Source organism: Callorhinus ursinus, unplaced genomic scaffold, assembly GCF_003265705.2.
Source record: "Callorhinus ursinus isolate GAN/ISIS: 27379988/994484 unplaced genomic scaffold, GSC_fseal_2.0 scaffold34, whole genome shotgun sequence".
NCBI lineage: Eukaryota > Metazoa > Chordata > Mammalia > Carnivora > Otariidae > Callorhinus > Callorhinus ursinus.
The window spans coordinates 1,238,463-1,263,697 of NW_027397096.1; the positions used below are offsets into that span (position 1 = coordinate 1,238,463).

The 25,235-nt window shown below is 46.0% G+C and overlaps 2 protein-coding genes across 3 annotated transcripts in view; one reads left to right on the forward strand and one right to left on the reverse strand.

Moving 5' to 3' along the window:
• WDR81 (WD repeat domain 81) overlaps positions 1 to 25,235 on the reverse strand; it is an 84,910-nt gene that overhangs the window by 33,172 nt on the left and 26,503 nt on the right. The gene's annotated exons all lie outside the window — the stretch shown is intronic.
• Positions 14,320 to 25,235, forward strand: part of PRPF8 (pre-mRNA processing factor 8) — a 32,801-nt gene continuing 21,885 nt past the window's right edge. The window contains exons 1-24 of one of the 2 annotated variants that reach the window (XM_025851020.2): positions 14,320 to 14,403; positions 14,590 to 14,700; positions 15,376 to 15,544; positions 16,521 to 16,685; positions 16,791 to 17,009; positions 17,124 to 17,336; positions 17,463 to 17,588; positions 17,671 to 17,776; positions 18,902 to 19,092; positions 19,220 to 19,339; positions 19,431 to 19,620; positions 19,755 to 19,874; positions 19,985 to 20,119; positions 20,767 to 20,896; positions 21,279 to 21,475; positions 21,604 to 21,810; positions 21,937 to 22,100; positions 22,248 to 22,374; positions 22,495 to 22,687; positions 22,989 to 23,176; positions 23,335 to 23,573; positions 23,795 to 23,941; positions 24,137 to 24,347; positions 24,554 to 24,670. In XM_025851020.2, coding sequence (XP_025706805.1) covers positions 14,601 to 14,700; positions 15,376 to 15,544; positions 16,521 to 16,685; positions 16,791 to 17,009; positions 17,124 to 17,336; positions 17,463 to 17,588; positions 17,671 to 17,776; positions 18,902 to 19,092; positions 19,220 to 19,339; positions 19,431 to 19,620; positions 19,755 to 19,874; positions 19,985 to 20,119; positions 20,767 to 20,896; positions 21,279 to 21,475; positions 21,604 to 21,810; positions 21,937 to 22,100; positions 22,248 to 22,374; positions 22,495 to 22,687; positions 22,989 to 23,176; positions 23,335 to 23,573; positions 23,795 to 23,941; positions 24,137 to 24,347; positions 24,554 to 24,670 — 3,774 coding nt within the window. In that variant the 5' untranslated portion in view covers positions 14,320 to 14,403; positions 14,590 to 14,600. The remainder of the gene's footprint in view (positions 14,404 to 14,589; positions 14,701 to 15,375; positions 15,545 to 16,520; positions 16,686 to 16,790; positions 17,010 to 17,123; positions 17,337 to 17,462; positions 17,589 to 17,670; positions 17,777 to 18,901; positions 19,093 to 19,219; positions 19,340 to 19,430; positions 19,621 to 19,754; positions 19,875 to 19,984; positions 20,120 to 20,766; positions 20,897 to 21,278; positions 21,476 to 21,603; positions 21,811 to 21,936; positions 22,101 to 22,247; positions 22,375 to 22,494; positions 22,688 to 22,988; positions 23,177 to 23,334; positions 23,574 to 23,794; positions 23,942 to 24,136; positions 24,348 to 24,553; positions 24,671 to 25,235) is intronic. The other variant, XM_073879296.1, reaches the window with a different exon arrangement.

The following is a 25,235-nucleotide window of genomic DNA, read 5'->3' on the forward strand; positions in this document are numbered from 1 at the left end:
AGAGAGAACGAGAGACAGAGAGCATGAGAGGGAGGAGGGTCAGAGGGAGAGGCAGACTCCCCGCCGAGCAGGGAGCCCGACGTGGGACTTGATCCCGGGACTCCAGGATCATGACCTGAGCCGAAGGCAGTCACTTAACCGACTGAGCCACCCAGGCGCCCATAATTTGCTCAGTTTTACCCAGCTAGTTAGTGACAGGGTCTGGACTCAAACCCATTTTTCCCCATTACATCACCTGTGGCCAACGTCTGCCATCTTTGCCTGCCTAGCACTGTAGAGATTTTCCTTTAAAAACCACCCCTCAGGGCGCCTGGGTGGCTTAGTTGGTTAAGCGACGGCCTTCGGCTCAGGTCATGATCCTGGAGTCCCAGGATCGAGTCCCACATCGGGCTCCCTGCTCGGCCAGGAGTCTGCTTCTCCCTCTGACCCTCTTCCCTCTCATGCTCTCTATCTCTCATTCTCTCTCTCTCGAATAAATAAATAAAATCTTTAAAAAAAATTAAAAATGAATAAATAAAAACCACCCCTCTTTCATGCCCCTGTCCATGGGCATGTGACCTAGGCCTAGCCAATCAAAACACCACATCCTCTTTCCCTGAAATGAGTTCATGACACATAAGCAGAGCTTCTGAGCCTCAGCACCTTGACTTCTGCTAGAACTTTTGGCTAAGATACACCATGTGTGCTAACATTGCTAAGCCAGTAGGATGCAGGAGAGCTTCCCTGAGCATGAAGCAACCACAGAAAGAGGGGGCACAGATGGAGATTTCTATCATCATTTGAGTATCTAGATCAAACTCGGCCTGACCAGACCTTCCCTGGAATTTCAATTACACAAGCCAAAAAACTTTTGATTTGCTTACATGAGCATGGGTTCAGTTTGTTTCCCCTTGTAACTGAGTTTTTTTTAATACATCACCTTCAAGACTATCCAGTTTTACTATTTTATTTTGCAGAAAATTGAAACATAGAAAAGTTAAGTGACTGGGCGCCTGGGTGGCTCAGTTCGTTAAGCCACTGCCTTCGGCTCAGGTCATGATCCTGGAGTCCTGGGATCGAGTCCCACATCGGGCTCCCTGCTGAGCGGGGAGTCTGCTTCTCCCTCTGACCCTCTTCCCTCTCGTGCTGTCTCTCATTCTCTCTCTCTCAAATAAATAAATAAAATCTTTAAAAAAAAAAAAAAGAAAAGTTAAGTGACTTATCCAAGCACACCCAGCTAGTCTGTGGCATGGCCAGAATTAGAATCCAGGTCTTTGCTTTGGTTCAGGGCTCCTTCTTCTACACTACATTGCTCTTTCTTTATAGAAAGGCTGAGGAGTGGAGAAACTTCAAGGTAGAAAGATAGGAGCCACCTGACAACTGAAGATCAATTAAGTCGGATAAATTGCCTCTGAAGTCGTATTTCTAAGTCAGGGTGCTTCAGTCTGAAAGCCAGACATATTCACCAAGTATTGATTTCGTTGCTTTTCAGGAATGTAGTAACTGCAGGGCAGAGGTCCATTGCAGCTTTCCCCTGCAAACAAGAATACCACTTAACTCCATGTTGTGTGTATTCTTTCCCAGCCTCTCACCTGGTGGGAAACAAACCTTCACTTGACACATCTTCTGCAGGAACCGGACACAGTAGCGATTCTCAGACCTAGCGAGCTCTTTCAACTGAAGTAAGGATGTAAACGCAGGAGTAGGAGTAGAAGAATGGGAGTTCCTTTGTGTCGTGCAACGTGAGGGTCCCTGCAAAGGGCTCCCTGCCTACCACCACCCAACCCCAAAACCACTCTGGGGTAGTGACTGACATTCCAGGGATAAGAAATGATTTCTTGGGCTTAAGTTTTGTCCCCCTCACTCTGGCCTACCTGCCTATGCCCTTGAAAGACTCCTTTGCCTCCTTGAATTTCACTGGTTGGCAGTGCTAATCCTGGGGGCTGAGAGGCTGGCACAGTTTTCCCCTGATCCCGGGTCAGGGCATGGCTAGAGGAGGACTGAGAAGCCTGAAGAACTGTAATACCACAAAGTCCTGCTGCCACACTGGCCTAGAACAGCTCTGCTAGGGGCGCCTTGTGGCTCAGTCGGTTGGGCATCTGCCTTCGACTCAGGTCCTGATCCTGGGGTCCTGAGATCAAGCCCTGCATCGGGCTCCTTGCTCAGTGAGGAGCCTGCTTCTCCCTCTCCCCCTGCTTGTGCTCTCTCTCTCTCTGTCAAATAAATAAAATAAAATATTTTGAAAAAAGAACAGCACTGCTACTCTGCTGGTTACTTGCTCCCCTCAGCAGGTGTCTAAACACCGTTTGCTTCAAGCTCCCACCCTTCCTTCCATAACCCCAGCTCTTCCCCAAATCCAAAGGTTTCTACCCTGACAGCAAGCAAGGGTGTGGAGCTGGGGAGGTCGAGGGGATGTGGGCACTGCCCAGGTAGGGCGGCTACAACAGCCCTTCCTTGACATATACTGAATTTTAGAAATTCATATGACCTTTGTATTCTGCTTCAAAGTCTCTTGCTGTGTTTTCATATAAAATACCATTTGAAATTACTTAGAAGTTATATATATATATTTTAAATGATTTTATTTATTTATTTGACAGAGAGAGACACAGCAAGAGAGGGAACACAAGCAGGGGGAGTGGGAGAGGGAGAAGCAGGCTTCCTGCGGAGCAGGGAGCCCGATGCGGGGCTCGATCCCAGGACCTTGGGATCATGACCTGAGCCGAAGGCAGGTGCTTAACGACTGAGCCACCCAGGTGCCCCTAGAAGTTATATATATATTTTAAAAGATTTTATTTATTCATTTGACAGAGAGAGAGAGCACACAAGCAGGGGGAGTGGCAGAGGGAGAGGGAGAAGCAGACTCCCCACCAATCAGGACCCTGGGATCACGACCTGAGCCGAGGCAGACCCTTAACCGACTGAGCCACCCAGGCGCCCCCAGAAGTTATAATACTTGATTTAAAATTTTTTTACAGGGGCGACTGGGTGGCTCAGTCGGTTAAGTGTCGGACACTTGATTTCAGCTCAGATCATTGATGTCAGGCTCCCCGTGTCAGGCTCCGTGCTGGGCATGGAGCCTCTTTGAGATTCTCTCTCTTCCTTGCCCTCTGCTCCTCCCCCCCTTCTCTCTCTCTCTCAAAATAAATAAATAAATCTTTAAAAAAAATAAATAAAGGGGCTCCTAGGTGGCTCAGTTGGTTAAGCATATGCCTTCATGCCTTCGGCTCAGGTCATGATCCTGGGGTCCTGGGATCCAGCCCCGAGTCAAGCTTCCTGCTCAGCAGAGAGTCTGCCCGCTCCCTCTGCCCCCACCCCCCACTTGTGCTGTCTCTCTCTGTCAAATAAATAAATAAAATCTTTAAAAAATAAATAAATAGGGGTGCCTGGGTGGCTCAGTCAGTTGAGCATCTGTCTTCAGCTCGGGTCGTGGTCCCGGGGTCCTGGGATCCAGCCCTCTCTGCTCAGTGGGGAGTCTGCTTCTCCCTCTGACCCTCCCCCTGCTCATGCGCTGGTGCTCTTTCCCTCTCTCTTAAATAAATGAATAAAATCTTAAAAGTAAATAAATATATATACATATATATTTTTTTAACAAAATATCAAGTGAAATGGTCACTTTTATGATCCAGGAAGATGTGCCATTTTATTCTGTGTCTCCAACTATTACTGGCACACCACCACTTTTCTTCATTTCTCCTTTCTTTTTTTTTTTAAGAGTTTATTTATTTATTGGTCAGAGAGAGAGAGAGGGTGCACAAGCCGGGGGAGTGGCAGGCAGAGGGAGAAGCAGTTTCCCCGCTGAGCAAGGAGCCCGATGCGGAACTTGATCCCAAGACCCTGGGGTTGTGACCTGAGCCGAAGGCAGACGCTTAACCCACTGAGCCACCCAGGCATCCCTATTTCTCCTTTCGACAAGTAGTGATAAAGTATTTCTACTATTGAGTAAACACGCCAGATCCCTGGCTACGGGAAATCCGGAATCAGAATTTTTTTAAGGTGGGAAATTTGAAAAGGAAGAGTCATCCAGAGGAGGGAAACCAGAGGTAAGAAATGTAAAAACGGGTCATCGACAGACTGAGAATGAACCAGAATGAACGTCTAGAGGGTGGGATTGTTGCATTCTGACATCCAAGGTCTTGTCCAGAAGCTAACTCAGGTACTTTCTTCCCAGACCTGCAGCCCTTCCAGGATTCTCCAGGTCTGTGCATAGCACTGCCATCAGCTCACTGCATAAGTCAGGAACTGAAGAATCATCCTCAAGCATGTCACCCCACTTCCTACCCCATACTCACATATCTGATTAATCACCCAGTGTGGAATGGATTCCACATCCATTAATTCCTTTCTATCTCCGTTTTCCCACACTGGTCAAAGTCACTGCCATCTTTAGCCCTGGTAACATGAAGATGACTCTATAACTATTCTCCATGTAGCAGCCAGTCTGTGATTGTTAAAATGCAAATCTGATCATGTCATTCCCCTGCTTGATGCCATCCAGATGCTCCTCTTTCTTTTTAAGATAAAGGCATGACTCATGATGTGGACTATAGTGTTCTGCATGATCTCCCCTTGCCTACTCTCCAGACTCATGGTACTTTGTGTTTCACTATTTCACTCTTTCTTTCTCAGGACCTTGCACAGGCAATGGCCAATGCCTGGTAGGCTTCCCATTATCCCCTGCTCCCATCTTTCTGGCTCCCCTCCTCCTACCCCACAACCCTGCATCTTATATACTCTCACTTTTCTTTTCCTTTTTTCTTTTTTTTTCTTTTTTACATTCTCATTTTTCAGTGCTCATTTCTTTTTTTTTTTTTTAAGATTTTATTTATTTATTTATTTATTTATTGGGGCATTTGGGTGGCTCAGTCAGTTAAGCGTCTGCCTTCAAGGGCTCAGGTCATGATCTCAGGGTCCTGGGATCGAGTCCCACATCGGGCTCCCTGCTCAGTGGGGAGCCTGCTTCTCCTTCTCCCTCTGCCTACCGCTCCCCCTGCTTATGCTCTCTCTCAAATAAACAAAATCTTTTAAAAAAAAGATTTTTTTATTTATTTGAGAGAGCAAGAGCGGGGGTGGGGGGAGGGAGGAGCAGAGGGAGAGGGATAAGCACACTGAGCGCCAAGCCCAACATGGGGCTCTATCTCACCACTCTGAGGTCATGACCTGAGCCAAAACCAAGAGTCGGATGCTTAACCAACCGAGCCACCCAGGCGCCCCTCAGTGCTCATTTCCAACATGTCTTTTTCCAAAGAAATGCCCATGACCCTCCCCCTGTAATTAGGTCAAATCTCTGTACTTTTCATTGGAAGTACTTATTGCAAGTTTAATTAAAGAACCAATTATGCACATTTGAGGAAAGCCTCTAACATGGTATATATAATGAAAGAAAAATGGGGGAAAACACACAGATAGCAGAGACTATACATGGAGAATAAAATTTCAGAAAAGCTCTTATTGTTTTCCTCAGAGAGACCGGGGAATATATTGTAACCATGAAATAAGAACTAGCAAAAAAAAAAAAAAAAAAAAGACATTCAGAGAAAACCAAAAAGAGTACTTTTAAATTAAATGTAATACTGGAAATGAAAATTTCATGGAAGAGTTGGAAGAGAAAATTGAGCAAATCTTCCAGAATTAGGAGAGAAAAGATGAGACAATCATGGGACCAGTGCAGGAGACCCCCACATCAAAATAATGGGAAGAGGGGGCGCCTGGGTGGCTCAGTTGGTTAAGCAACTGACTTCAGCTCGGGTCATGATCCTGGAGTCCTGGGATCAAGTCCTGCATTAGGCTCCCTGCTCGGCGAGGAGCCTGCTTCTCCCTCTGACCCTCTCCCCTCTTATGTACTCTCTCTCATTCTCGCTCTCTCAAATAAATAAATCTTTAAAAAAAAAATAATGGGAAGAGGTCCCTGGCTGGCTCAGTCGGTAGAACATGTTACTTTTGATCTCAGGGTTGTGAGCTCAAGCCCCATGTTGGGCACAGAGTTTACTTTAAAAAATAATAATGGGAGGGGCACCTTGGTGGCTCTGTTGGTTAAGCATTTGCCTTCGGCTCAGGTCGTGATCCCAGGGTCCTGGGATCAAGCCCCATATGGGGCTCCCTGCTGAGCAGGGAGTGTGCTTCTCCCTCTTCCTTGGCCCCTCCCCCTTCTTGTGCTCTGTGTCTCTTTCTCAAATAAATAAATAAAATCTTTAAAAATAATAATAATAATCGGAGTCCCAGAAAGAGACAACTGAGAAAAAAAGAGAAAGAAAATCATTAGTGAAGTAATGAAAGACAACTCCTCAAAACCAAAGAACATGAGTTGCGGTTATTATATATTGAGGGGTCCATGGAATGCCCAGACCAGTGAAAGAAGATAGATTTACATCAAACAACATTATAGGTGAATTTCAAGACATAGAGATTAATGTTCTAGAGGGGAGGGAGAGTTACATACAAACACTGGGATTAAAAATGACTTTGGAATTCTATTTTTTTTAAGATTTTATTTATTTGTCAGAGTGAAAGAGACAGAGAGTACAATCAGGGAGAGTGACAGAGGGAGAGGGAGAAGCAGGCATCCCGCTGAGCAGGGAGCCCGATGCGGGACTCGATCCCAGGACCCTGGGATCATGACCTGAGCCGAAGGCAGACACTTAACTGACTGAGCCACCCAGGCGTCCCCGACTTTGGAATTCTAAACAGCACACTGGAAGCTAAAAGGTAACAGAGAGATGTCACCAAAAATTTGAAGGAAAATTATTTCAAACTAGAATTTGATACCCAGCCAAACTACCAATCAAGTGTGAGGATTGTCCCCACAAATTTATTTTCCATGCACCCTTTTCAGGTAACTACTAGAAGATACACTTCACCAAAAAAAAGGGGGGAGGAGTTAAACAAGAAAGAGGAGCACACAGATGAAGAAAACAGGAGAATCAAGATAAAAGAGAAGAAAGGACTTTCCAGGATGCTATTGAATGGGGATCCTAGGAAGAAAGCTGTACAATAAGCAAGCAGAGAGGGAAGCTGGCAGACTACAGTGGGTCATAAAGCTCTGGAAGGTACCTTTTGGGAAAGGTGAAACTGATAGGCTGCCTTATATGTCTGCATATTTGAGAAGAGATTTAAAACTAATGAGGAGCCAGGGGAGTAATTGCCAAGGCGTCTATAGAAAACTGAGCAGATGCATCTGTTCACTATAGACAAAATGAACAGTTGCTTAGGAAAGGAAATGCAATCATAGTTGACAACATGAATGAGCTGCAAATCTGTGCATACCATTTGTATAGACAGGCATAATAAAGTTTTTGTTTGTTTGTATGGTTTTGTTTTGTTTTTTACATTAAAACCTCATATGAATTACTGATGATAGACATACAAATAGCAGGTGGAGGTGAGTGCACTAAACAGGGGGACAGGAGAGGTAATACCTTAGGGGGAAGTTTCAGGAGAGGTGTAGATTCTCCCCTATAGCCTGGATCCTTAGCAAGAGGGAAATGTCTGCCCAGGAGGTGGGGTTTGGCACAGCCCTCTGTACCTGAGGAGTGAGGAAATAAATGAGCGTCTCAGAGGCTGGGCACTCACCCAACACTGCTATGTCCTCCTACAGGAAGTGGGGAGGGAACCTGAGGTTGTGGCTTCTAGAGCCAGACTGCTTGGATTACAATCCCAAACCTGCCACTTATTAGCTATGTGGACTTGGGCAAGTTACTTGATTTTTCTGTGCCCCAGTATCCTCATCTGTGCAATGGAATGACAGTAATAGGATTATCATGAGAATTAAATTAATTAACATGTGCAATGTGCTTAGAAAAGTGCCTAACACAGAGTATAAGGGCTAGCTATTGTTATTACATGCACAATTACATAAGCACTGCTTATAAATCCAAAATTATTCAATAACCAGATTGGGAGAATGGTAGTGGGAAGGATATACATATATTTGGGGAGCTAGGGGGGAGAGTTGGATCTCCATCTTCTGTAGTGGGAAGTAAGTAAATCTCTGAAAGCAAAAGATCAACAATAGTAATACAGGGGCACCTGGCTGGCTCAGCTGGCACAGCATGTGACTCTTAATCTCAGGATTCTGAGTTCAAGCCCCATGTTGGGCGTTGAGCCTACTTAAAAAAGGTAGCATCACACATTTATTTGGAGATATGAAAATAAACGCCAAAATGATCGGCTAAAATTGGTGAAAGTGGTTTTCTTTGGAGAGGGAGAAATGGGCAGAGGGAACATTAGGCAGCTGTTCTTTGTAACAAATTCTATGAGACTGTATAACTTTGTAAAAACTGAAACCAAAAACATTAACTGTATAAGTAACTATTTAATATCCCCATCTAGAATGCAAGCTCCCAGCAGGGATAGCCTCCGTCTGGTTGGCTGTCTTCTGTATCCTGGCACCCTGGCAAGGCCAGCACCTGGAGGTGTGTGTTAAACTTTTGTAGAAATAAATCTTTAAGTGTATGTATGCTTTGAAAAGACTTACTGCATTGTATAGGACTTTGGACAAGATAATCTTTGATGTCTTTGCCCGTTCTATGATTTTTTTAAAAAGATTTTATTTATTTATTTGAGAGAGAGAAGGAGAGTGAGAAAGCATGAGGGAGGGGGAGGGTCAGAGGGAGAAGTAGGCTCCCCACTGAACAGGGAGCCCTATGCGGGACTTGATCCCGGGACTCCGGGATCATGACCCGAGCTGAAGTCAGTTGCTTAACCAACTGAGCCACCCAGGCACCCCTATGATTTTTTTTTAAGATTTTTTTTAAAAGATTTTATTTATTTGACAGAGATAGAGAGAGAGAGCACAAGTAGGCAGAGAGGCAGGCAGAGGGAGAGGGAGAAGCAGGCTCTCCGCTGAGCAGGGAGCCCGATGCGGGACTCGATCCCAGGACCCTGGGATCATGACCTGAACTGAAGGCAGCCGCTTAACCAACTGAGCCACCCAGGCGCCCAAGATTTTTTTTTTTTAAAGATTTTATCCATTTTTAACAGAGAGAGAGACAGACAGTGAGAGAGGGAACACAAGCAGGGAGAGTGGGAGAGGGAGAAGCAGGCCTCCCGCCGAGCAGGGAGCCGGATGCGGGACTCGATCCCCCCAGGACCCTGGGATTATGACCTGAGCTGAAGGCAGACGCTTAACGACTGAGCCACCCAGGCACCCTTTTTAAAAGATTTTTTTTTTGTAAACTTTTTATATTGAAATCATTATAAATTCATAAAAGCTGTAAGGGTCATACAGGAAGGTCCCACATATCTTCACCCAGTTTATACCGATGATTACATCTTACATAATTATAATATTGAACCTGGGAAATTGCCATTAATAGAATGTGTATGCTCTATGCTATCTTATCCCATATGTACACATAAACGATTTTTTAAAAAGATTTATTTATTTATTTTGAGAGAGAGAGAAATGTGTGTGCAAGCAGGGGCAGAGGGAGAAGGAAAGAGAGAGAATCTCCAGCAGACTCCCTGCTGAGCTTGGAGCCTGCCACTCCTTGATCTTGCGACCCTGAGATCATGACCTGAGCCGAAACCCAGAGTTGGACGCTCAACTGACTGAGCCAACCAGGCACCCCTCTGCCACTTCTATGACTCTAATCTACCTTCCTCCTTATCTCAATTTCTCTTAACCCTCTTGCTACAGTCCAAATTCTTGTTTTTCTTTTACACCTAAATTTTCAAATGAATGGTTGATTCCCATTGTCTTCATTGTTTTATGAACCTCCTTGGCAACCAGGAACCTTACTGTCCCATTATTCTTCTGAAACTGCTCTCCTCGCTCAGAGAATTCTTTCTTGCCAAGATCACGTCCTTTCTCTGTCCTCCTCTACTTCTTGCATCATCTAACACGGTAGAGGGCTTCCTTTTCTTGAAGCTCTTCCTTCCTGTGGGCCTCTCCCAACCTTTCCAGCTATTACTTCCCTGGCTTTTTCCGGCATCCTCCTGTTCTAGCCTGTGTCTCTGGGCTTCCTCCTCTGACTTTCTGTCATTCTTTTTATGGCTTTAGTATCAGCTTTGGTCTGTTGATTGAATATCTAACCTTAGCTTCCAGACTCAACACTTGTGTATTTCTAGCCAGAGGACTCCTTCACTTATATAAGCCACAGTCACCTTCAAGTCCAGTTTTTTTTTAAGATTTTATTTATATATTTGAGAGAGAGAGAGCACGAGAGAGAAGATGAGTGGGGGGGAGGAGGGTCAGAGGGAGAGGGAGAAGCAGGAGTCCTAAGCATGGCTCAATCCCAGGACCCTGAGATTACGACCTGAGCCAAAGGCAGATGCCCAACTGACTGAGCCGCCCAGGCACCCCTCCAAGTCCAGTTTTAAACTCCATAAACAATGAGGAGACTGGTTTGGATGTAATGAATGGTCCATAATAATGACAGGTAATATTTTCTGGCCAGATCTGTTATCAGCTTTGTCACTTTGCTACTCAACTGAGCTTCATCAGACTAACTCAGACTATGTTTGACCAGTTAAGAGACCTTAAGAGAAGTTCTTAACTCTTTAAGTCTTAAAGTTTCTTCATTTGTAAGTTATTCCATTTACAAAAATGTTTTCCAGCTTTAAGAGAAAAAGCTTGGAAAACATTGGCAAATAGATCAAATTACTGGCAGAGTCAAAATGCTGCCAAAGCTCTGGAATTCAAGACCAACTACAGCTTAGACCAGATTTTCCCATCCAATATTATGCTTCTTAGAGATGATATAGCAGTATGCTTAAGAACATAAGCTCCAGGGGCAGCTGGCTGGCTCAGTTGCTGGAGCATGCGACACTTAATCTCAGGGTCATGAGTTCAAGCCCCATGTTGGGGGCAGAATTTACTAAACAAACAAACAAAAAAAACCCATATGTTCTGGATACAGTTGCTTATGGTGAGATAATATCTTTTTTTTTTCCTAGATTTTATTTTGACAGAGAGAGAGAGCACAAGAAGGGAGATCAGCAGGCAGAGGGAGAGGGAGAAGCAGGCTCCCCGTGGAGCAGGGAGCCCGAGGCGGGGCTCGATCCCAGGACCCTGGGATCGTGACCTGAGCCAAAGGCAGACGCTTAACCGACTGAGCCACCCAGACATCCCTAAATAAGTAAAATCTTAAAAAAAAGAGAGCAGCTACCTTGTTGGATTATTGTGACAATTAAATGAACTAACGCATATAATGTTGTTAGACAAAACCTGACACATGCTTTGTGTAATTAGCCATGTGATCCGAGGCAGATTACTCAATCATTCTGAGCTTGGGTCTCTCATCAGTAAAATGGGTATAATAATAATAACTACCTTCTACGGTTGTTTCGAGGATTAAATTAGTTTATTTATTTTTAGCTTTTTATTTTGAAATTATTTTAAGCTCACATTAAAATTGCAAAAATGGCACAGAGAGCATAAAGATAAACATATAGATCAATGGAATAAAACAGTGTCAAGAAACAAACAAATGGTCAATTGATTTTTGACAAAGGGGCCAAGACAATTCAAAACTGAAAAAAATAGTCTTTTTAGCAAATGGTACTGGGACAACGGAATATCCACATGCAAAAGAAAGCATTCGGACCACCCACAAAAATTAACTGAATGTGAATCATAGGTCTACATGTAAGAGCTAAAACTATAAAACTCTTAGAAGAAAACACAGAAGTACATCTTTGTAGGTTGGATTAGGCAATGGTTTCTAAGATCTGACACCAAAATCATAAGCAATAGAAGATCTGATAGGTTGAACTTATTTAAATTAAAACCTTTGATCTCCAAAGAACCCATCAAGAAAATGAAAAAATAACCCCAAGAATGAAAGAAAACTTTTGCATAGCAAATAAAGGACAGGGGACTTTTTTTTTTAAGATTTTATTTATTTATTTGAGAGAGACGGAGAGAGCATGAGCAAGGAGGAGAGGGAGAAGCAGGCTCCTGCTGAGCGGGGGAACCGACATGGGGCTCAATCCCAGGACCCTGGGATCATGACCAGAGTTGAAGGCAGACACTCAACCAACTGAGCCACCCAGGTGCCCCAAGGACAGGGGACTTGTATCTAGGATAAAGAACTTCCAGAACTCAATAATAAAAAGACAACACAATTGTAATATAGGCAAAGGATCTGAATAGACATTTCTCCAAAGATTTATATACATATATATGTATATGTATATATGCGTATGTGTGTGTACGTGTGAATATTTTGAGGACGAACCTCAAAAACATGCTAAGAAGCCAGTCACAAAAGATCACTATTGTATGGTACTAAGTATAAGAAATGTCTAGAGCAGGCAAAACTATAGACTTGGAAAGTAGATGAGTGGTTGCCTAGGGCTGAGGAGTAGGAGGTCGGAGGGATTGGGCAGTGAGTGCTAATGGGTACAAGGTTTCTTTTTGGGATAATGAGAATGTTCTGGAACTAGATAGTAATGATAATTGCACAACTCTAAAAATATGCTAAAAATCATTGGATTGTATACTTTAAACAGATGAATTTTATGGAATGCATGTTATATCTCAATAATACTGTTTAGAAATAGTACAGGGGCACCTGGCTGGCTCCAGTCAGTGAAGAACACGACTCTTGATCTCGGGGTTGTGAGTTAGAGCCCCACGTTGAGTGTAGAGATTACTTAAAAATAAAATCTTAAAAAAAAAAGAGGGGTGACTGGGTGGCTCAGTTGGTTAAGTGTCCTACTCTTGATCTCAGCTCAGGACTTGATCTTGGAAACAGAAAAAGAAATAGTACAGAGAGTTCCCATGTACCTTTCACCCACTTGGGAACTTCTTACATGACATAGCAGAAAAATCAAAACCAGAAATCGACATTAGTACTTTTAACAAAACCATAGACAATAGTAGGATATTACCAGGGTTTAGAACAATACCGGGCACACAAGTAAACCTTATACAGGTGGAAGGACTTCATGACAATGACAATGATGAATATAATAATAATGATGGTGGAATTTCTATTGTTGCCTGTCTGATTGGCTGTTTTCAGAGCTGCCATATTGGTTCCTCTTTCTAAACTCCAACTCTAGCAGTTTCTACCACTTGGGATTCCTTTTTCTTTCCTCTTTCTTTATTCCATCAAATCCTTCACACCCACCCATTTCCATCAAATCTTTACTAATGCTCCTCTTCCTTCTGTGACCTGTGTGAATCTCCGCACCAGCCAGCCCTTGCCTGAACTCTTCTTTGCATTTTTCTCTATTATTTCACCTCTGAGTCCTAAGTTCTTAGCCAGATTGAGAGGTTGTATCAGTTACAATTCCTCCACAGTAAACTGTGTGAGTTCAAACAAACTTACCTGTTGACTAAGTCAGATTTGAAGTTGTTAGGATATGGGCGCCTGGGTGGCTCAGCCGTTAAGCGTCTGACTTCGGCTCAGGTCATGATACCAGGGTCCTGGGATCGAGCCCCGCATCAAGCCCCGCATCGAGCCCCGCATCGAGCCCCGCATCAGGCTCCCTGCTCAGTCAGGAGCCTGCTTCTCCCTCTCCTACTCCCCCTGCTTGTGTTCCCTATCTCGCTGTGTCTCTCTCTGTCAAATAAATGAAGAAAGCTTAAAATAAATAAATAAAGTTGTTAGGATAGAATGAGAGAGAAAGTGAAACAAGGATGGCAGGAGATGGAGCACCATTCAGGCAGCAAGACAGGCAGAACCTGAGGGAAACAAGAAGCATTTATAAGGTGTCCACTGTATACTCCATAATGCAATCATTGCCAGAGAGAGAAGAAATGGAATGGAGGCGGAGTGGTAAAGACACCGAGCAAAGTTGTTCCCCAAGGCTTTTTTATTTTTCCAGGTTCATTGTCTAACTCTGACTTCACGGGCAGGGTTAAATGCCCTGCCCCCAACTCCCAACACATTGCATTGTAAGATCCTGGGTTGCTAGGCCTCCCCGTTCCCTATGAGCTCCATGAGCTTGGCTTTTTCTCCTGTTGCATTTCCAGCCTCTGAAACATACGGGGCACTCAGTAAATGAAGGCTTAATGAATGAATGTACGAACGAACAAAGGACTGATGGACTCGGAGCTAGCCGACCTCAAGTCTACACTTACGAAACTAGACACAGTGTAATGCGCAGATTTGAACAAATTTATTTTTCAAAAATAAGGGCTGTCGTAGTCTGATGGCCCCCAGTCGCGGACCGTAAGGCAAGGCCCATCTACTACAGGGCCCCAGGACAGCTGAAAAAGGTGGAGGCGGGGCTTGCGCCCACCGGACCCCACCCTCTTGCGTTTTAAGCTTTCCGCCTATGGACCCGCCCTCTCTGGCCCTATCTGCAAGTCTAATTGGTGAGCTCTCTAATCCGTTTGAGCATACGGGCGCCTATTGGATCAACTTCTGAACGAGAGTTGCGTACTTCCCGGCATTGGGAACGCGCGGCGGACGTAGGTTTGCCGCCATTGCTTTGCGAAGAAAGCGGCGCTCTGTGTGAGGGCTTGTGGGGGTGCGTTGCGGGCTTAAAGGGCTGGGCTGCGGGAGGCGTGATGGGGTCCGGCAGGATGACCGGAAGGTTGGGAGGGGCCGGGCTGGGCGAACTCAGCAAAACGGGACTGCAGGCCGGGGGTGTCGACGCCTTCCTGCTAGGCTCGGCCCTATTGCTCGTTAATTTTTTTCTTTCTCTGTCTCCCAGATTCTCCGGGTATGGCCGGAGTATTTCCTTACCGAGGGCCGGGTAACCCGGTGCCCGGCCCTCTAGCCCCATTGCCAGATTACATGTCGGAGGAGAAGCTGCAAGAGAAAGGTGAAGAACGCGTGCGGGAGCGGTGCCTGCGGGCCCGCAGGCTTAGGGCGGGTGTGCGCGTGCGCGTAGCGGGTTTGACTCCTTTCCCCGTTTTGGCAAGCGTCAGAGCATTAGGTGTCAACTCACTTACAGTCCCATTTATTTTTTCATCTAATTAAGTGTTTAAAGGTGTCTGTTGGGGCCCCTGGGTGGATCAGTCGGTTAAGCGTCTGCCTTCGCCTCAGGTCATGATCCTGGGGGGTCCTGGGATCGAGCCCCGCATTGGGCTCCCTGCTCGGCCTGCTTCTTCCTCTCCCTCTGCCTGCCGCTCCCCCTGCTTGTGCTCTCTGTCTCTGTCAAATAAATAAAATCTTAAAAAAAAATAAGATGTCTGTTATTTGCAGGCGCTGATCCAAGCCATGGGGACACAATAAGCAATGAAAAAAACCCTGCCCTGACAGGGGTTAAGTTGTAGGGAGGGAGGTAGACAATAAAAAAACTTAAGAATCTGTAACAAAAGTGTTGGACAGTCACAAATGTGATAAAGGAAAGAGTAAATCAGAGTGAGATAAGAGAGTGCTCCTGCTGTGTGCCCACCCCTAACTCATACATCCTGACTGGGGCTTACCCTGGGTCAGGAGGTGGGGATGATTAGGCTAAGGGTATGCAGTTGTTTAAACTGAGGTGTCTTTGTAGCCCGAAAATGGCAGCAATTACAGGCCAAACGCTATGCGGAAAAGCGGAAGTTTGGATTTGTGGATGCTCAGAAGGAAGACATGCCCCCAGAACATGTTAGAAAGATCATTCGAGACCATGGAGACATGACCAACAGGAAGTTTCGCCATGACAAAAGGGTCTACTTGGGGTAAGGCACCTCTTGGAATTATATCATTTGGAGTTTGGCCCCTTTTGCGTCTCTCTGTCTTGGATAGCTGCTCTATCATTTTGGGACAGGAATCCTCTATGACAGCCCCTGTTGGTGGTTAGAAGAGAAGAGAAAAACCTAGGATTCTGTGATAATTTTGAGATCTTCCTTTACTCTCTTGATTGCCCTAATTTTTTTTCTTGACCTGGCACTAATTTATTGAAGCTGTGATAAGATGTCCCTATCTTTAAATGGGTTGAAACCCATAACAGGACACTATGTTCTTGTTGCCTGTAACTCCTCAGTGAGCAGAATTCTGAGGTTCAGGATAGTTAACTCCTACGGCCTCTATACTCTTGTTTTTCTGTGGCCCCAAGCTGAGTGAAGACAGGTGTGAGTGCCTTAGCAAATCTCTTCTCCATTTGGATGCAGAAATGTTAGCCACTTAATAAATTGGTCTAAGATAAGCTATTTAAAAAAAGATAGCCATAGATGTTTTGTTTATAAAAAAATGTTTTATGAGAACTGTGCTAGGTGCTAGGGATATAGCAATGAATAGAAAATAATGGCCTTTCTGGATCTTGTGGTCTAGTGGCATGACAGACATGAGAAAAATGGTTATGATGAAATATGAGTATTATTTTTTACGGGAGGGTACAGAGAGTATAGAATGTGTAGTAGTCCAAAAGCTGATTTTAGAGGGACGGCTGTTGATATAGAGGGACAGAAACCCAATATTGTGGGACTGTGAAGTTTAAGGGGAAGAGTGGCACAATTGGAGAGCGAGGGTGGGGGGAGACTTGGGGGGATGGACAGTGTTCCTGGTCAAGGAGGGCCTGTGTGCTAAGTTTGAGAGTTTAGACTGTAAGGCAGGCTTTTCTGTGGAATGCGGTACTGTGATACCATGCAGCTTCTCTGCATGGCACAGGTAGCAGAACACCTTGTCATTTATAATTCTCTCTCCCTAATGTTGCAGTGCCCTCAAGTACATGCCCCATGCAGTCCTCAAACTCCTGGAGAACATGCCTATGCCTTGGGAGCAGATTCGGGACGTGCCTGTGCTGTACCACATCACTGGAGCCATTTCTTTTGTCAATGAGATTCCCTGGGTCATTGAACCTGTCTACATCTCCCAGTGGGGGTGAGAAAGGCTGGAATATGGTTGTTGTTGTTGGTGGTGCAGGTGGTGGTGGTGGTGGTTGGGGGCAGTGGGTGGAAACCATAGTGTGACATTGCTGACTTTTAGGTCAATGTGGATTATGATGCGTCGAGAAAAAAGAGACCGGAGGCATTTCAAAAGGATGCGTTTCCCCCCTTTTGATGATGAGGAGCCACCTTTGGACTATGCTGACAACATCCTAGATGTTGAACCACTGGAGGCCATTCAGCTAGAGCTGGACCCTGAGGAGGATGCCCCTGTGTTGGACTGGTTCTATGACCACCAGCCATTGAGGGACAGCCGGAAGTGAGTGATGATGGTTGGAGTTACCGCTCCTGTGAGAGTTTTGGAAATCCAGAAGGAATCCTGGGTGAGCAATGGCTTGGCTAGGTATGACATAGGACTATCTTTTTTTCCTAGGTATGTGAATGGCTCCACTTACCAGCGCTGGCAATTCACACTGCCCATGATGTCCACCCTCTACCGCCTGGCCAATCAGCTCCTGACAGACTTGGTAGATGACAACTACTTCTATCTGTTTGATCTAAAGGCCTTCTTTACCTCCAAGGCACTCAATATGGCCATTCCTGGAGGCCCCAAATTTGAACCTCTTGTTCGAGACATCAATCTCCAGTAAGTTGGAGATATTAGGGATTATAGGCACCTTGGGTTGAATAAAATCTAATCTTGATCCTGGAGATCCTGTTGTAGTTTCCAAACTCCCCAACTAGTCTGCTCATCTTTTATTTTGTACCCTAGGGATGAAGACTGGAATGAATTCAATGATATTAACAAGATCATCATCCGGCAGCCTATCCGCACTGAATACAAGATTGCTTTTCCTTACCTGTACAACAATCTTCCACACCATGTCCACCTGACCTGGTGAGAGCTACAGCAAAGGTGGGGGAAAAGAGAGGGTTGGGCCAGGGCGGGAGAACCTGAGCTTACTCTTCTTTCATTTTAGGTACCACACTCCTAATGTTGTGTTCATCAAAACTGAGGATCCCGATCTCCCAGCTTTCTACTTTGATCCTTTGATCAACCCAATTTCTCACAGGCACTCCGTCAAGGTGAGAAGGAACATTTGACCTTAGTTTTTTTTGTTTTTTGGGGGGTTTTTTTGAAGTTTTTATTTATTTATTTGTCAGAGAGTGAGAGAGAACATAAGCAGGGGGAGTAGGCAGAGGGAGAAGCAGGTTCCTGCTGAGCAGGGAGCCCGATGTGGGGCTCGATCCCAGGACCCTGGGATCATAACCAGAGCCAAAGGCAGATGCTTAACGACTGAGCCGCCCAGGTGCCCCTGACCTTAGCTCTTTGAAGAGAAATTTCCTGACCGTGGCTGAAGTGTTACTAGGTAAAAAAAAAAAAAAAAAGTGTTACTAGGTCAAAATTCAGCTACGGGAGACATGTTTGTCATTCTGTTTAGTGTTCCGCTTGAGCTTTAAGCTAATTTGACCGTTCAGCACTTGGCTCAGACTAAGTTATTGGTATAATCTGGGTTTCTGTGATTGGCACTTTGTATATAGTATATTATGGTCTGTGTGCATTATGGGTTTTTCTACAATCCTTTTATTGAGATACAGTTCACATACACCTGCAACTCACTCGTTTAAATTGTACAATTCAGTGGCTTTTAGTTTATTCACAGAGTAGTTCATCCATTCCCATAGGCAATTTTTGAACCTTTTCATCATCTCAGAAATCCCCATACCATTAGCAGTCACTCTGTTTCCCTCAAACCTCCCTTGCCTAGGCATCTCCTAGGTTTTCTGTAGATTTGCCTATTTTGGAGATTTTATATAAATAGGATCTTACAGTATGTAGTCTTTTGTGATTGGCCTTTTACACTTGGAATAATGTTTTTGATGTTTACCCATGTTCCACAGTGTTCTTTACAGACCTTCTTAACCTAGCTTAGTTTTTGTGTTTACTTAAGGTATTGAGGCTCCTTTGGGAGGCCTTTGGTGGTGAGCCCGTTGGGGTGTGAGGAGTGATGCTTGCTTTCCTGGTTGGTCCTGGCTTGTTGTTTGCTCCCTTGGCCCTTTTTGCCCTGGCCCTTTAGGGCTTCTCTTGTCTGGCAGTCCAGTTTCCATGGTAGATGGAGCCACTGTGCTCGGCCCCAGAGAGTTTCCCTCTCATCCCAATTCTCTTCCCAGTTCACTGGGAGCTGAACCCTTGGGGCATTCTTCTTTCAGAGCCAGGAACCCTTGCCTGATGATGATGAGGAGTTTGAGCTCCCAGAGTTTGTGGAGCCCTTCCTGAAAGACACACCCCTCTACACAGACAATACAGCCAATGGTATTGCCCTGCTCTGGGCCCCACGGCCCTTCAACCTACGCTCTGGTCGCACCCGCCGGGCCCTGGACATCCCCCTTGTCAAGAACTGGTAAGACTACCTTAGGGGTTGGTAGTGGGTGTATAGAAGAAAAGACTCCCAACTGGGTGGGCATGCAGCCTTTCCCAGAGTGATAAGAGGGAGCGATGGGCTAGCTCTAGTTGTCTTGTTTTCCCAGGTATCGGGAGCATTGTCCTGCTGGGCAGCCTGTGAAAGTGAGGGTCTCATACCAGAAACTGCTGAAGTACTATGTGCTGAATGCCCTGAAGCACCGGCCCCCTAAAGCCCAAAAGAAGAGGTAAGATGCCTGAGGGTCATTGCTCGGACTTCTTTTGTTCCAGAGCTAACCAGGAAGCTAACTCTCCCTTTCCCTCTTATTCCCACCCCAGGTACCTGTTTCGCTCCTTCAAAGCCACCAAATTCTTTCAGTCCACGAAGCTGGACTGGGTGGAGGTGGGGCTGCAGGTTTGCCGCCAGGGCTACAACATGCTCAACCTTCTCATTCACCGTAAAAACCTCAACTATCTGCACCTGGATTACAACTTCAATCTTAAACCTGTCAAGACCCTCACCACCAAGGTGTGTGCATTGTACCTTAACAGTCTTCTGGGCTTGAGGGATGGACTGGTTTTGCTCTGTCCTCTGAGGAAGGCATCGATCCAGTCGGGACCATTGCTGGTTAATGTTTTTTCTGTTCTTGGCACCTTCTCCAGGAAAGAAAGAAATCTCGTTTCGGGAATGCTTTTCATTTGTGTCGAGAAGTTCTGCGTTTAACTAAGCTGGTGGTGGACAGTCACGTGCAGTATCGATTGGGCAATGTGGATGCCTTCCAGGTGAGGCCAGGTATCCCTGATGCCCGCCCCAAGTAGGGAAGCTGAATGAAGCCTGCGCTGATCGTGGAGCTGGCTCTAGCTTAAAGCCCGATGGGGTCATTGTGTTGCAGCTGGCAGATGGGTTGCAGTATATCTTTGCTCACGTGGGGCAGCTGACGGGCATGTACCGGTACAAATACAAGCTGATGCGGCAGATTCGCATGTGCAAGGACCTGAAGCATCTCATCTATTACCGCTTCAACACGGTGGGACCCTGCCCTCGTACTCTCACTTTCTCCATCCAGCTCATTCATTCATTCCTTCATTCACTGGGGGAGGGAGAGAATCTTAAGCAGAATCTCCACGCTGAGCGTGAAGCCTGATGCCAATCTCCATCTCAGGACCCTGAGTTTCAGATCCATTTTAATTTTCAGGTCTAGTCAGGGCTCTTTTCCTAGACCGAGTTAGAGAGAGGCTCTACAAGTATCATTGCTTGCCCTCACTTTGTGAATTGTAATACTTCCCCGCAAAGTTGCCTTTTTTTTTTTAAGATTGTATTTATTTATTTTCTAGAGAGAGAGAGCACAAGCAGGGGGAATGGCAGGCAGAGGGAGAAGCAGACTCCCTGTGAGCAGGGAGCCCGATGCGGGACTCCTACGATCGTGACCTGAGCCGAAGGCAGACACTTAACCGACTGAGCCACCCAGGCGTCCTGAAAGCTGCTTTTAAATAGGGAATCTCAGTTACTGGTTTCTGCCTTAGAATTTTCTCATTTACTCCATTTTAGATGTTGAGGTCCCAGAGTTTTGCCTCTTTTCCCCTCTGTTGTCTAAGATGTGTTCTGTGTGCAGTTTTCTATTGCTCTCTAAATGAATTGCTAACTTATCTTCTTGATTTCTGCTTGGGACCATAGGGGCCTGTAGGGAAGGGCCCTGGCTGTGGCTTCTGGGCTGCTGGCTGGCGGGTCTGGCTGTTTTTTATGCGTGGCATCACCCCTTTGCTGGAGCGGTGGCTGGGCAACCTCCTTGCCCGACAGTTTGAAGGTGAGTGGTTTTCTGTGTCCGGCTTGTGTTTTATTATCGCTCACGGGTAGATCATTGTTCCCATTCTATCCCCTGCTCTTGTTTGAGACTGAGAATCCCTTCCTGCTGGATTGCCTCTAAGAGGTCCCATTCTCTAGTGAATCTGACCTACTATTCTGTTTTTTGGGCTCCTCTCTGGGGCCTTGAGGCTATCTTGCATTTGCAGAATGGAAATTTCTCAGAGGCATAGCTGTGAATGTCTTGAGATAGCTTGTCTTTTTTGCATATGCTGGGCGTATGGACACTTTGTTTATACTTTTTGATTTCAGTGTAACTGTGGTTAATGAGGGGGCATGATGGTAGAGACTCATTGAATCGTGCTTTTAATCAATTTCACTCCTAGGCCGACACTCTAAGGGGGTGGCAAAGACTGTTACAAAGCAGCGAGTGGAGTCGCATTTTGACCTTGAGCTTCGGGCAGCCGTGATGCATGATATTCTGGACATGATGCCTGAGGGAATCAAACAGAACAAGGCCCGGACAATCCTGCAGCACCTCAGTGAAGCCTGGCGCTGCTGGAAGGCCAACATTCCCTGGAAGGTGGGTGTCGCCCCAACTCCGAGAAGACATGGACATCATCTTTCTGGGGGTAGGATTATCACTCCTGGGCTCCATTTCGGAGCTGTGTGGTTGCTATCCCTTTCTCATTGTGCCTTTTGTACTTTCAGGTACCTGGGCTGCCAACACCTATCGAGAATATGATCCTTCGATATGTGAAGGCCAAGGCTGATTGGTGGACCAACACTGCCCACTACAACCGAGAACGGATCCGCCGTGGAGCCACAGTGGATAAGACTGTTTGCAAAAAGAACCTGGGCCGCCTCACTCGGCTGTATCTGAAGGCAGAACAGGAGCGACAGCACAACTACCTGAAGGTTAGGCAGCTGAGGCTAGGCTGGACGTGGGGAGTGGGCAGAGGGATACACTGCAGAGTTGGGACCATGCCTTATCTGTAGGGATTAGGCTACAGTGGGAGGCTGATTATCATGTCTGTTTTGCAGGATGGGCCATACATCACAGCGGAGGAAGCGGTGGCCGTGTATACCACCACTGTGCATTGGTTGGAGAGCCGGAGGTTCTCACCCATCCCATTCCCCCCACTCTCCTACAAGCATGACACCAAGTTGCTCATCTTGGCCTTGGAGCGGCTTAAGGAAGCTTACAGGTGAGTAGAATAGGTGGATTCCTTTGGAAAGATGAGAGCGGGAAGAACAGCATTGTCAGAGTCCAAAGGAAGGCGGTTTAGCCTCAGTCCTTTCTGGGTTTGGCTTCCTGTTGGTTTTCCCATTCATCTTTCCCGTTTCCTTGTCAGTGTGAAGTCTCGGTTAAACCAGTCTCAGAGGGAGGAGCTAGGTCTGATCGAGCAAGCCTATGACAACCCCCATGAGGCATTGTCCCGCATCAAGCGTCACCTCCTCACACAGAGAGCCTTTAAAGAAGTGAGTAAGCTGCCCCCCACGTTTTCTATTGGCTATGCTATTCTTTCACGGCCCCCAGGGTGTAGTGGGTTGCCTCAGGTGATTGGTGGATCCAAGTAAGCCAGCTTCCTTGTCCCACAGGTGGGCATTGAGTTCATGGATCTCTATAGCCACCTGGTGCCAGTATATGACGTGGAACCACTGGAGAAAATCACTGATGCCTACCTGGACCAGTACCTTTGGTATGAAGCTGACAAGCGCCGCCTTTTCCCACCTTGGATCAAGCCTGCTGACACAGAACCACCTCCTCTGCTTGTTTACAAGTGGTGCCAAGGTAAAGTTTTTCTGGCTTTGCCCTTGGCGAATGAGGTGAATTGGGTTGATTTGAGGTGAATTGAGTTCTACATCAAAATTCTCATCCAGGCAGTAGAATTAGTTTATTCTCTTGCTGCATAGTGCCAAGGTCGTAGTGTTGATGTTAAACCAAGCAAAGCCGACACTCTTACAAGTGAGTCTTGTCTCACTCCACTCTTAGAATGAGTGGTTTGAGACAAGGTTATGGGTTTTGATGGGTACTGCAGGCACTAGCCTTGGAGTTTCTGACCTGCTGGAGACCTGTTTTGCCTACTCCTCAGGCATCAATAATCTGCAGGACGTGTGGGAGACAAGTGAGGGTGAATGCAATGTCATGCTGGAATCGCGCTTTGAGAAGATGTATGAAAAGATCGACTTGACCCTGCTTAATAGGCTGCTGCGACTCATTGTAGACCACAACATAGCTGACTACATGACAGCCAAGAACAATGTCGTCATAAACTATAAGGTGTGTCTTGGGGGGAGGGTATCAAGGAATCGGGGAGTGTGTCTGGCTCCCTGAGGTAGGATTTGCTGAGGGGAGGACCAAAGAGGATAGGCCCTAGAGAGACCTGGGACATGGCCATGAGTTAAGAATTGTTCAGAGTTGTAAATCTTTCTTTCTAGGACATGAACCATACAAACTCCTATGGGATCATTAGAGGCCTGCAGTTTGCCTCATTTATCGTGCAGTACTATGGTTTGGTGATGGATCTGCTGGTATTGGGACTGCACCGGGCCAGTGAGATGGCTGGGCCCCCTCAGATGCCAAATGACTTTCTCAGTTTCCAGGACATAGCCACTGAGGCTGCCCACCCCATCCGTCTCTTCTGCAGATACATTGATCGTATCCACATTTTCTTCAGGTGATGACTTCCCTGGATTCTTATTCTTGCATTGAGGCATATGCCCAGCCTCTGGACGAAGCTCTTGTACCTTAGTTGACTTGTTGCAGGGTTGGGGCTCTAAAACAGAATGAAGTCCTATGAGTAGGGTGGGGGTTGGAGGTGGGCTTTTTCTGCAGAGCTATAGGTCTTATGAGGTCCCAGGTTATTTCAGTCTCAGCAATGCATCTTGCCTGGTATAGGTTCACAGCAGATGAGGCTCGGGACCTGATCCAGCGTTACCTGACAGAGCATCCTGACCCCAACAATGAAAATATCGTTGGCTATAATAATAAGAAGTGCTGGCCCCGAGATGCCCGCATGCGCCTCATGAAGCATGATGTCAACTTGTGAGTCTAAATTGGGGCTGCAGGAGCTGGAAAGACATTAGCTTGAGGGACTCAGAGAACAGTTAGAGGGAATTTATGAGGTTGTGTCCTGGGCTGGAGGAGGGTACTGTCCTAGAATACTGCGAGTCTGGCCTTCTGAGGGAAGTTGCTTCAAGTTCTAGGAGACTGATGTGACCATATGTTCTCTGTGAGCAGGGGTCGGGCAGTGTTCTGGGACATCAAGAACCGTCTGCCACGGTCAGTGACTACAGTTCAGTGGGAGAACAGCTTCGTGTCTGTGTACAGTAAGGACAACCCCAACCTGCTGTTCAACATGTGTGGCTTTGAGTGCCGCATCCTACCTAAATGCCGCACCAGCTATGAGGAGTTCACCCACAAGGATGGGGTCTGGAACCTACAGAATGAGGTACAGTCTGGAAAGGAGGCTTGGAGTAGCATTACCACCCCTGTACCTCTGGGGTACGCAGGGGTGCGGAACACCATCACACCTTTTCATTATTGGTCGATTGAGCCTTGTTGGGTGGCTAGGTTTTAGTGGGGGGTGGGGGTCAGAGTTGGTCCTTGCTTCTGCGGCAGTATCAGAGACAAATTAATCTTGACCTTATGGTTTAGGTTACTAAGGAGCGGACAGCTCAGTGTTTCCTGCGTGTGGATGATGAGTCAATGCAGCGCTTCCACAACCGTGTGCGTCAGATTCTGATGGCCTCTGGCTCTACCACCTTCACCAAGGTATATAAGGCAGTCAACCCTAGCTTGCCTCATGTCCTCTGTCCATCTCCCATCCCTTTTAACTCTTCCCCTGGTTGGCTCTTGTTTCTTCCCAGCTTTTCTCAGTGTACTAGTTTCCACGCTTTATGGTATAGCAGCTTAGAGTGTCAAATCAACTCAGGTACTTTCTGAGAATACCTTGTAGGGAATGTGCAGCCTATTTCTGCGTAGTTGTGATGACTCTAAATTAAGGTAAGAACAGAAGTTGGATTCTTTAATTTGAATAAAATTTTCATTTTTGGGGGCGCCTGGGTGGCTCAGATGGTTAAGCATCTGCCTTCGGCTCAGGTCATGATCCCAGAGTCCTGGGATCGAGTCCCACATCGGGCTCCCTGCTCCTTGGGAGCCTGCTTCTCCCTCTGCCTCTCTTTCTTTCTCTCTGTCTTTCATGAATAAATAAATAAAATCTTTAAAAAAAATTTTTTTTTTCATTTTTTGTATCTTACCAGGGGCTTTATTATTTATTCATATAGTTACTCTTTTAACCAACAATAATGTATATTAAAAAGCAAGTATAACTAGCTAT